At 43.0% G+C, this 12858-nt stretch overlaps 1 protein-coding gene across 2 annotated transcripts in view; it reads left to right on the top strand.

The window, feature by feature from the left end:
* SLIT3 (slit guidance ligand 3) overlaps window positions 1–12858 on the top strand; it is a 474203-nt gene that overhangs the window by 419707 nt on the left and 41638 nt on the right. For both annotated transcript variants that reach the window (XM_064388141.1, XM_064388139.1), the window contains exon 29: window positions 4292–4431. In XM_064388141.1, coding sequence (XP_064244211.1) covers window positions 4292–4431 — 140 coding nt within the window. The remainder of the gene's footprint in view (window positions 1–4291; window positions 4432–12858) is intronic.

Below are 12858 nucleotides of genomic sequence, written 5' to 3'. Positions count from 1 at the left end.
CATCAAATTGAATGTTCAGCATAAGCATTGCTCCATTTTCTCCTTGTTTTTCATTCAGTCACTCCATAACCTCTGTGGCTCTGCAGGACTGTGGAGCTTTATCATGGTTTAGGGAAATGTGGCATGGAGATGGAACAAGGAAGATACAGAAACATTTTGAAATTGAACTTGGTTAGTTGGGTTGGGGTTTTTTGGTGGGAAATCCCTCCAGTGGATGGCAGCAGTCGGAGTTATGTGCATATAAATTGTGTTCACCAGGATGGGAAAACGCTGCCCTACGTTATGTGCTGTGAGGAAGCGGATGTCAGAAACGTTTTCATGAGAGGCCTCCTTGGATTTTTTTGTTGTGTGGCCTGTAAAAGAAATTATATCTTCTGTATATTCTCTTCCCTAGGGAAATATATTCATACACAAGCCCTACTGCCAAACTTGTCAAATCTTTACTCTTGTAAAAAGGAAACTTAAGCCAAAGTTCTCTCCCTGTGAAATGCCAAGCTGTTTAACTCTCAAGTTCTGTGGCCTTAGACAAAAAAAATTACCATTTGAAATAATGCTAAGGTGGTGATGTTCCCCCCAAAGACAGGAAGCTCTTAATTATGACTGAGATTCCAGCCCAACGCCCCCGCTGTGCCGGGTGCCCACAAGGGCTGTCAGCAGCAGGGGCCTGAGGCACTCAGGTTTGCTGGAATGGCAGATCTTGGTGGGACAGCCAAGGGCAAAGGTTCAGCTGCAGTTACTCCATCTTCTTTTACCCTTGCACTTTTTCAATCCTGAGTCATTTTCATATTCTCTTCTTTCAAGTAGGGGCGACCTCTGTGTTGAGGAATAGATAAGTGACACGGTGTGGCTCAGAGGGGTGGAAATGTGAAGTTCTTCCTTTGAATTGCTCGTTCTAACCTAATCTGTGCCTGCCTTGACAAAAGGTTGCCCAAAAAGTCGCTTATTAAGGCTGATGAAAGAGATGGCCAGTGAGACAGGTCCTGGTGGTTCAGCACGTGTGCAAGGGAGGCTTTGGCAGGAGCAGAGCTGCCAGCTCTGCTGCACACAGGCAGCAGCTGATCTCTGCTAACCTGCGGTGCTGGGACACAAAGGCTCTGGGTTATTTTAACTTTTCTCCATATAAAACCCCCTCCGGTTCCCAGATCGCTTTTTTTAGCATTTTCCACAAACTGTAAGTGCCCTCATAAATGTAAAATCCTGGAACTGATTAACTGCCTAGTGTTAATTCTGCGTAGTTCAAGGAAAAACATTGCACTTCCAGACTTTCAGGCTACTCCATTGGGATCTAGACATAAAAGGCATCTTTACCATGAAATTGTAATATTCCTGAAAGAATTTACTATATCTATTTAAAAGCTTTTTTTTTTTTTAATTTGACAGACTGTGTGGATATCTATTTTAATAAACAGATGCTAAATTGTTTCATTAGAATTTATTTTAAAAATCTAGTACAGTAAACTTTAAAAATTGCCAGCATGGAAAAAAACTTCCAAAATGCTTTTGGTCCAATAGTTTACCCCAAAATGTTGCAATTTGTGTTCCCTTGAAACTTCATGAGGATAATGGGATTATCCCATGTTATGTAATTCTTTATAGGAAAATACAACGCCAGTTCCTGAACAGGAGGAATAGGGAATTTGGACTTTTATTAAAACACAGCAACTTTAGGAAACAGTTGTTTCCTGCATGGCTCCATTTTTTCCAAAATCCACATGAAATGCTGTCTCACACTGCTTCACTTCTGAGTCACTGCAGTTTTCATCATTGTCTCTGGAATTCATTTTCTCCCTCGGTCAGCTGGAACCCAAGTTTGATGACCTTCCAGTCACTCAGCAGACTTCATTTTTCTTCTAAGCTTTTTCTGGGATAGTACATACAAACAGTCCCAAACTGCAATTCTTTCAACATGTGCTTCAATCCAGGTCCCAACTTGTATGTTTTATCTTTTCATTTCAGGCCTCATATCTGGTACATTTGAATGCAAATTCAAATCAAGAATTTTACATAAGCAATAATGTAGACTCCCTATAGTACATAAGGACCAGTAGCCAAATGTCATCAATTATTCTGACATTTCCCTGAGTATGGAATGTGTCCTAATACTGAGCAATTTATGTTAACAATCCCAAATGAATTGTTACTAATGGTATCTGCACTGTGAACCATTACTGTGATAGTGTTTAATAATGTCATTTTTAATTGCATACATCCACGCTGTCCCAATCCTTTTGTGGAAGGAAAATGGTGTTATGTTCACATAAAAAATCACCAGCACAAAGCCACTTTTGTTGCTTTTCTTTAACTGGAGACAAAAATTTCTGTTCCCAAACTGAGACCTTGTTTTCCAAGTTGCAGCCTGGAGCATATTTTTATGACTGAGTTACAAACCCCTGAAAATGGGGTTTTGTAATCAAAAATCAAGACATGATGAATGTATCACTGTATTTAATTGATGTCTTTAACCCCCCTCCCTGACACTTGCATTGCCACGAAAGATGGTGTGCCAGCTCTTCTTTCTGCCTCCTGTGATCCTCTGGCTCTGGGTCAGCAAGAGGACATGTTTTATTAGCAATAATGAGCTTGAGACAGGAAAAGAAAATATTCCTTATTGATTTATTGTGCCCTAAATTGGATTTATTGGAGCAGTTTCGTTTTGGTTATTCATGGTGAAGGTTTTCTAACCCTCATGACCTGTGGATGGTCCCTGCAGAATGAAGATGACTCTGAATGTGACCAGTGTCCCTCTTCTATACCCATCTGGGAGATCTTCCTCTTGTGGTGGCTCAAGACACATTCCCTTCCCATTTTTTCTCCTCTTTATTACTCCTCTCTGAGATTGCACCTCATGAGGAATCTAACCCAGCCCTCATGATCCAGCCTGGGACTACTGAGGGTGGATGCAGAGCTTTGTGTCATCCCTGCCTTGGGAGCGCTGCACTCTGCTCAGGCTGTGGCACACAGCAGGAAGGGAAGGCAAGGTCCTGCAGCTTTCTCCATGGATTCTGAAGAGCTCCTGTTCCCCCAGGGCTTTCCCCATCTCCTGCATAAAGCAGGATAACCACCTCAGGTCCTTTTTGTCTGTCAGAGTTGGAAACAGCACCCTGCAGCTATGTCTGCCTTGGAAATCCTCCTGGTTTCCAAAAGCAGTGGATGGCAATTAGTGTGACTGCTGTAGTGCTTTCTGGTTTTCATCCTCATCAATCAGTAGTGCTTTTTATTTGTTCAGTTTCTTTTCTGCCACCAGAGCCTGCATAAGAAAGGAAATGAACAGCAGAGTGAATGTGTAGTTTGGACTGGGACTGCAAAGAGCCCTTTCTGTGACTACTGAACAGCAGTGCTGGCACTTCAAAACTGACATGTCAAATATCATTGCTGGCTTCTCAGAAGCCCCTGATATTACTGGAGCACTTAACTCCTGGTTTTAGACTCTTTTTTAGGAAACTGCCCTCACCTCTTCATCACTTACAGATAGTTTAAAATATAAAGGTTCTGTTTGCAACTGTAGCTTCTAGATCTAGAGAGGAAATGGAGATTGAAAAAAAACCCAAGCCATTCTTCAGCCATTTAGTTTTCTATCTTCCCTCTAGGGACCATACATTACACTCCTGTGAGATAAAATGTCTAGTGCAATTATTCTTCACTAGTGTCCGCATCCTCACAGAACCATTACTAGATGCACCATGGTCTGTGTTTTAGGTGAATTATCTGGGCATCATCAGCTCTTCTCCAAATAGATGTTGAGGGAGCTGAAATCCTACAGCACTTGTAAAAGCAGTCATTCCCAAACATTTCTTGTTTGGACAAGTGACAAAGCAGTAATGAGAAGAAAATGCTCATGTCTGTAAACTCGACTCAAGCTGCTGTTCTTTGAAGAGACCGAAGTTGCCAAGCTGTCCTGTGACTGTGCAGTCCTCAGCAGGCAGATGTCCACATTCTCACAAAAACATCAACAGGGAGGCCAAGGATTTGAATATTGTGATGAATGTTTACTCTCCTGCCCTGGAGTTGCTTCAGCTAAGGGCCAGAGTTACCAATAAAGCAAGCAAAGGGAGCATGGCAGAGGCTGGCTCCTGAGGATGACTTTTGTCTCGTGTAAATAATTACATGACCCCAGGAGCCATCAGACTGCATCTTTCACCAAACACTTGGGGTTAAATTGCTCTATGCCTCACGGCAGCAGTGAATTTGGCTCCAACTGGTTTTTATATGTTTTCATTTCAGTTTTACACCTCAAACCTCCTGTCCCTTTAGATCCATGCTAACATTTCTTTTTGTTTTTCTTTATCCAAAGCTGCTCTTGTCTTCTTGGGTATGAGGGGGAGAGGTGTGAAATAAACCCAGATGACTGTGAAGATAATGACTGTGAGAACAACTCTACCTGTGTGGATGGGATCAACAACTATGTGTGTCTCTGCCCTCCTAATTACACAGGTAAGAAAGGGCCACAACCAGAGAACAGGAATCCATGAGGAGTGCCTGAAGGGAAGGGTCCAAATTAATGTTTATTTAGTGCGTAAGCATATAGTTAACTGAAAATCTAATCCCCTTCTAAACAACCTGAATCTCTTCCTGGAAAAAAATGTTAATTCTGCTAATATTGTAATATATGTGCTCACAAACATGGACACTGTCTCAGTCAAAATACTGATGCCTCATTGTAAAATACATTAAAAAACAGTATTTAAGGGATCAGAGAAGTGTCTACTTCAGTGTGCACATTCTCAGTACTGAGCCTGATACACACCTGTCCTGAACCTTGGAAAACCTTGGCTTAGGGGGCATGGCTTTCACCTGAGATCTCAGGGCTCTGCATGTGTTAAACACAGTGAGCCTGACAATGTGCTGCTCAATTCCTGATCCCCATTTCACAGCTGGGTGAGCAAAGGCTCTGTAAGAGGCTGCAGGCTCTGGTGTTGTCTTCAGTGTGAGCCAGGTCAGGGAGCAGGGGCAGCTGCTGGTCTGTGGTGTCAGGGCTTGGTGATGGAGTCAGGAATGGGATGAGTGTCTCCAGTACTGTCCTGCATTGCAGATAAATTCCCTCCTAAATCTTCTGCAAGAGTGTCTTTGTTTGAAAAGACAGGTGTCTGCTAAGGAAGGCAGGAGCCTGCCCTGAAATGGAAAATGTAAACCCCTTCCCTCCCAGTTGTTATAATTTTGAAATTAAGGGGCTTTCAGGCAAAGATAAGGGGCTCCCAGGCAAAGAGCAGGAATAACAGTTCTTTATTAGTGAAGAAAATTTTAAAAAAAAAAAAAAAAAAAAAAAAAAAAAAAAAAAAAAAACCAAAACACAAAAAAACAAAAAAAACCCACCAAAATAATGCAGTAATACAAAACACCATTGACAGAGTCAGAGCATGCCCTGGCCCCCTGTGGGTCAGGGTGCTGGTACAGTCCCATCCCATGGGGGCTCAGCCCTCCTGCAGTGCCAGCTGTGCTTCTGCTGGAGCAGGGATCCTGCACAAGGGGGGAGTTTTCCTCTGGAGTTCCAGGGCTGCTGGAGATCGGCCTGCTCTTCCTCTGGGAATGCAGGGCAGGAGAAAGCTGCTCCTCTGGGAATGCAGTGGGCAAAGGCTGCTGTGCTGTTCCAGGCTCAGATTGTATCCAGGTAGGAATGCTTGGCTCCTGCCCTGGGCAGAGCATCTCCCCATGGGATGATGGAATTTGATCAGCCATGCAGGGACACTCACAGGCCATGAACAGATCTCCTGGAGGGAGGATTGGCTGTGGGAGAGATGAAGAAAACTGCCCATGAACAGAAGTTAACTGCTTCACAGATAGGAGCAGAATACACACACCCATTTCCAGCCTAAGACTGGAGACTAAGCAGAGACTCACCTAAGTGGAATCTAAAAATGGTTTTGCTCAAGGCATTCTGGAGCATTCCATGGACTCATTCACACAGCCCAGCCCACCTGGCTCAGCATGGAGGGTGAGGAAACACCTGCAGGAGCTCCTGCTCCAGCCTTTGAAATGGGGATATTGCCTCCTGAGCATGGAGAAGCAATGAAGGGCTTCTTGTATGCTGGAATATATTACATGTCAAGGGATTTAATGAGGATCAAGCTTGAGTGCCTGAGTAAGGCAGGAGGAAAGCTTCTAGAATTTCCAAACTCTTAAAATACTTTTGTGGCTGATACAAAGGAGGCCCATGGTAAATCTTCAGCTGAGAAAAGCCTTATGACTCAAATGTACATTTATTGGGTCTCTAAAATGATATTTCTGCCAAAACCTAAAAAAAAATTCAGCTTAGCAAAGTAAGGAATTTTGCTTGTAGGATGTTGAGCCCATTGTGCTTACTTGTGCACTATTTATGTCAGCTACTCTTGGGTGGTTTCTAACAGAACTCAATGCAAGGAGGCAGAGTCTTTACATTTACAACAGGATATGGATTTGACCAGCCAAGAAAAAACATATCCAGTAAGGAACTGAATCCAGCATATATGCAAATACACTTTCCTTTCCACAGGATTATTGCAGAGTTTTTTTTTTCCAGACAATAAAGGTAGGAAAAAACTAAATTGGAATTTCTTCTCAAATGGCCATCTGGATGGGAGCTCATGTGATAATAAGAATCAGTTTTGAAATAGTTTTACTCAACTTCCAGTGGGTTTTGTTTTGTTAATTTTTGGTTTTGTTTGTTTTGTTGTTTGTTTTGGGTATTTTAACCTAATTTTGTCTGTGCTGTGCTTCTGCTGATTAGCAGGAGATTGTCAAATACCAGAACTCATTGTTGCCATGTGGGTAATATACAACCACACAATAAGCATGTGCTATCATAGTGAAGGCAATAAGCTTGGTTACAATTGGGGAAAAAAAAGAAAAAAAGAAAAAAAAAAAAAAAAAAAAACCCACAAAACTATGGAAGAAAATAAGGAAATACTTCCAGAAAATACAATATGAATCATAGGTGAAAAAGGTTGCAAAAATAGGAGTGTTGCTTAAATTAGAATCTGAAGGGTTACAATAGTTAATGTTGCTTAAAATAGGAAGAGTTTGGTGAACTATGATACCAGAATTGCCTTAACCTGCTTTACCTCCATTTTGGAGGGGCTTATTTCATCAAACCTGATCAGTCCCCTGGCAGGATGAGCTGCAGTGCAGCTGGCTGGGCTGAAATGTCCCTCAGAGCTACCCCTGGCCTCGGAGCAGGGCAGGGAGCAGCATGAAATGGCTGGAAGAATTGAAGCCATCAGCCAAACAAAAGTACACCCAAGCCAAGCAAACCTGAGCAATGGCTTTGAGGGTCCTTACAGTTGAATCCAACCACAAGAAATGGGGCATCATGTGAAGTTGCTCAACTGACTGAACAAAAGTGGAGGAAATGCCATGGAAGCACAGAGGGAAGTCATGAAAGCACACCTTGAAATGGTTTGTGTGCCTGACCTGGAAAGAGAGGGGGCTACTGGCCAAAGAGTTTGACTGAAGTCTCCCGTGACATCCAGGGCATCTCTAGGTATATTCTCTTTAGATGAACCTTTTTGTACTGAAGGAATATCTGACACTGCTATGGCAGTATCTATTAAAAAACAAGAAAGAAAAGATAGGTTCAGATGAGTTCAGTATTGCACAGAGTATGAAGGCCAAGAGTTCAGAGAGAAAACAGCTCACTCCAGGGCTCAGGAGTGCTTATTCCTGTGCTCAGAACTGTGTTTTGAGGTACCTGCCTTTCTCTGGAGCTAAATGTTGTGTTACCGGACTGTGTGTGCTCCAGCTTTGCCACGTGTATGGATTTGATAATTTGATCTCTTTCTCTGAGCAAAGAAAGGCAGGGGTGTACAGTCCAGGGAAGCAGTTTTCCTGTGAAGTAGTCTGGGGGACAATGACCTCTCAATGCCTGAAAGGGCACAAACATCCACAGCCAGGCTGTGTCTAGCAGGACAGAAAATGTAGGTGATATCTCTTTATGTTGTACCCAAATATTATCCTTAGTTCTGTTGTTAACAAGTCGTATTCAGACAGAGTAAGCTTTTTTTTTTTTTTGCTTTTTTTTTCCTCACAAACGTTTGTATGGAAAATAGAAATTACTTTGAAAGGTTGACTGGCTGGGGTTTGTGGCTGAACAATTCCAGACCATCTATTTTTATCAGTGTAATTATGCCAGAGTTGTGGGTTCTATGTACAAATGGGATTTCTCAGCTGTAGTTAACCCCCACGTTCAGTCAGGTCTGTCTTGCACTGAGCTCTTTCTGCACTGACAGCCTGGGATGTTTGCAGTAACCTGAGCTTAGAGGTGCCCAGCTCTAAGTTCTCAGTTCCTGCAGATTCCTGCTTTTCTCCCCTGCCAAGCAGTGAGCCTGAATTCCTCATCACCCCTGTGCTCTTGGATGTCACAGTGCTGGTAACAGGGCAGTGATATTTCAGTAAACTCTGCATTTATAGAACAAATGTATGCTGTAATACAGAAAATAGTCTGAATGCAGGGAAGAAGATCCAAGAGTGTGTCTGTGTGTTGTTCTGTAAGAAATAGTTGGGGTCCCCCTTGGCTAAGTTGAGCAATGGTTAAATCATGACTGTAAATCTTATGTTCCTAAATTAAATACAAATTAAAAATGAATGTGTTGAAAATTTTGACTATTGACAGAGTCACAGTATCCAGGCTTTGGTTTTTTCCATACCTTAGTGTGTTCCTGCTCTATCTGCTGTCTGCCTGGTTTTACTTGTTATAGCCTTTTTAGGGAACAATATCCCAAATTATGATGCATGAATTTTGCTTTCTTGGTTGGAAAAATGAAGGCCAAAAATCTTTCTTCAATTAATAAGATTTTGCAGTGTTTTCTTTTCAAATTCTTTGACAGTCTTTCCCCCGACTCAGAGTAGATGAAAAATGGCCAGCTTGTTAAGTGACTGCTGAGGAAGGAATTTCCCACACTCCAGCCCCATTTCACTTTCATTTAAAAAAAGAAAAAACCCACACCAAAAACCAGCCCACGCTCACACAATAACCTCCTTCCTAGTTCTTTTCCATCTATTAACTTTAAAACAATGTGGAATTACAAATAGATTCCATGAAGTAGTAAATGCAAGTTAAAGAAGACAAAGCTGAGAGGAGGCAGACAGCTGAACGCCGTAAGAAAGCTTCAAACCTATACCCACCATCACCAGGTTTCCTCACCATTCTTAAAATCAATCTTTTCAATATTTGTTGCCTGTATTTAAATAACCAAACCAATACTCGTGCTGTGTAGCAAAGTCCTGATGGCTTTAATTGCCAGCTGATATCTTATTTTTCCTCTGCCCAACTGGTTATTTTAATCCTGAAGCTGAATTATAAATGTGTAATTCCTCCAGAACAATCATGTACCCAAATCCAGCCAGCTCTGAGGAGTCTGGGGTTGTTTTACAACTTGCTTGGACTTTTGGTGGTTTACAGCTTCTCCTTGCAGTTTTGTAGGCTCTCCTTCCCTTCAAAAAGAAGCAATCATAGGGACATCAAAAGAGAAGGATATGCATTAGATCAGTCATCCTGGTTCTTGCCTTTTTTGTATTTTCCTAATCTCTGCCTTTTGGCCTGTCCCCAGCTATTGACACAAACATTTTGTTTTCCCTTCAGCTTTGTGGTGTAGGAATATAGGGCAAAATTCAGAGAGTTTTCCCTTCCATTTCTGTTTCCTGTTCACTTCTGTCACAGACCTCCTTCAGCCCATCAGTGCTTTGCTCATAGTCCTACACTCACACAGAATCTCATCCCTCAAAAGACATCCTGTCCTCAGCCTTGCTCCCCTCTGTGCATCCACGTGAAGGGGGGTCCAAACATGCACAGAGGAGCAAATGGGCTGCACCAAACATGCCCTGGGTGCTTTGAATGCTTTGGTGCTTTGCCTGCTGGTTTATTTGGTTTTGTTGTTTGCTGTGACTTTTCCTCCTCCTGTCTGATTTTAGCAGAAGTAGAAATATGTAGCACTTACATACAAAAAAAACCCAAAAAACAAAAAACCCAAAAACCTAAAACCAAAAAAACTCAGCCAGGAAATCTATTCCTATTTGCCAAAGATCCTAAAAAGCCTCAACAATGCAATGCTCTCACCTCTTTGTTCTGAAACCTAAAAAAAAATAAATTAGTGGCTTCCACTACTGAAAATAGGTTTTTACTAAAATACCCAGTACCCCATGGCAGAGAGAGGGCAGGAGCAAATGTTTTAAAATAGTTTGCCTCCCTGGGAAAAAGCTGCAAGCAGTTTGTATCACTGAAAAAAAATCTCTCTCAAAAGAAATAGTAATAAAATAAAGCTAGGAACTATTTCTGGTTTGATGTGTTTGGAAGAGAAGGCTGAGATCTGTTTTACCTTAGGGGACCTTGTGGTGTGCTGTGATAGATGGTATCTGAGTGGTCTGCAGCTCTTCTAGAGCCCAGGTCCCTGGTAGTGATTAGGAGCCCTTTTGCTGGGGTGTCCCACAGTGGGAACTCTGTCTGGCCAAAGCCCAGCACCAGTGCAGCCAGACAGCTCCAGGGAGAACTGCACCAATGCAGCCAGGGAGAGCTGCACCAGTGCAGCCAGGGAGAGCTGCACCAGTGCAGCCAGACAGCTCCAGGGAGAGCTGCACCAATGCAGCCAGGGAGAGCTGCACCAGTGCAGCCAGACAGCTCCAGGGAGAGCTGCACCCATGCAGCCAGACAGCTCCAGGGAGAGCTGCACCAATGCAGCCAGACAGCTCCAGCTGTGTGGGGCTTGTGGCTGTCCCCGCCGAGCTGGAGCCCTCCCAAGGCTGGCTGCTGTGTCACACATGTGGCACCCGTGTGGCTCTGTCCCCGAGCCACCCCTGGACAGGCTGAGGGGGATCATGGCACTGAAGCTGCTTTTTCCCCCCAAATTTTTGCTACAGGAGCAAGGAGGTTTGAGGTGGCGTGGTTCAGCTTGTGGTTCCACAGGGATCTGGACTGCCTAATAAATGCTGAAGGCTTAACAAGTACTTAACTATCAACTCCTTTCAAATTTTGGAACTTCAGCCATAATTTCCTCAAGACAGAGAAAATTGTGGTCAGAATTTAGTGTGTTTTCTTCCTTTGTATTTGGAGGAGTTCTGCCTTACATGGAAGTTTCTCAGTTTTAGTTACTTGGCAGATGTGAAGTGTACTCGCTTTCTGCATGAAACACAAAAAGGCACCCACATTTCCCAGTTGTGTAACTGGGAATGAGAAGTGCTGGAAGACCTAAAAGGTTTGGGCTTTGTTCAAGAGCCTAAGCCCGTTTCCAGCCCTGTTTTATGAAGAGAGAACCACATGTCATTGCTATCAGATTGGACTCTTATCTGACCCTCTGGGAGGAAATAGCACAGCAGCTGGCAGTGCTGCAGCCTGTCTTCAGCCTCAGTGTGGGTGTCCTGCTATGCTGGAGTGCTCAGCTCCAGGTCTCCTCTGGTCAAACTCCCCTCTCTCAAATGTAAAGTGGCATGTTTGTGCAATAAGATATACCAGAGAATTCCTCCTTGTTCATCAGGACACAGCATGCCTGCAGGAAAGTGGAATGTCAGCTACTGCTGTCCTTTAGGATGAGCAGAGTGAATTCATCCCCAAATGGGATCTGAGAGTCATTAAATCCAGTCTGTCAAGAAACACAGTGGGAAACAAGGAAATCAGTCAGCTCCTGAAGAACTGTGTGCTGTGGAAGGGACCCAGGCTGCAGCAGTTCTTGGAGAGCTGCAGCCTGAGGGAAGGAGCCACGTTGGAGGAGTCCATGAAGGGAGCTCTGGAGCAGGGAGGAAGGAGTGCTGGAGACAAAGCATTTTTAACAGGCTCCAGCCCCATTCGCTGCTCAGAGCAGCATTAATCCACAGGGTGTCCTCTCTGCCAGCCCAGGAGGAACATCTCAGATAATGTGTGGCATCTCAGGTGTCACTTGCTGCACTAGACTGTGTGGATAGCTGAACTGATCCTCAACTGATTCCAAACAACTGGAAAACATGCATATCAATAAATACAGCTCAAAAATATAGGGTGTCCAGCAAAATGAAGATCTTTCCCAGACACTGTGGTTCTGAGGAATAGTGCTTTAGGCAGGTCACCACCTTGAAGGGGCACTGGAAACTGTCTGGTTCAGTTAATGTTTCACACACTGTATTGTGTGGCATTTAGGGTGTTCAATATGGTTTGTCATACTTCAGCAGTGCATAGAACACATTCCTTCTTTGAGATTCTGAAACAGTGAAAGGATCATTATCTCCCTGCCCAGATCTGCTTTTACCCATGCTCCCTGTGTTGAACCTTAAGGTTAGGGAGAATTTCTCCTTGAATCTGAAAAACAAACTACTGTGGGAATCCCAGCATGGGATCAAACTTAAGGGTTCCCACTTAACAGGTCAAAATCTGGTAAGTGAAGACTTGCGAGTTTTTAACAATTAAGACAGGATAAAAAACCATAAAGTAACTCTTTGCCTGCTAAGTATTGTGGGCAGTGTTTGTCAAGCAAGAGCAAATTTCAGTGATCATGCAGAATTTACTCTGCTGCAGTGCATTTCAGGTGATTTCTTTTATGTTTTTATATCTAACATGATAGCATTTGCTGCTGAAGGATTTTTACAGAGTTTCTCATTTATTCATTGCAAGTTGAAATAGTTTGGAATAAAATTTTTTATTATTATTTTCTTAGATGAGATTTTCATCAAACATCAACAGCATTCCTTACTGAATTACTTCCTTGGAGGAACACCCTGTCTGTTCCACCCAACCATTTTTAAGTTCAGTGTTCTGAAACTTCCAATTGGCACTGACTTCTTTTTAATGACTGAGCAGAGAGAAGGGGAAAACAAAACACAGCAAACATTTCTTCCAATACAATTTATTAGATATAAAATGAGTAATCTCCTATGAGGAAAAACAGCAGAGTGTTTTTTATTAGCAGCAAAGAGACGAGTTCCATTCAG

Source organism: Passer domesticus, chromosome 13 (genome assembly GCF_036417665.1).
Source record: "Passer domesticus isolate bPasDom1 chromosome 13, bPasDom1.hap1, whole genome shotgun sequence".
Classification (NCBI taxonomy): Eukaryota; Metazoa; Chordata; class Aves; order Passeriformes; family Passeridae; genus Passer; species Passer domesticus.
This window is presented reverse-complemented; position numbering and strand designations above follow the sequence as displayed.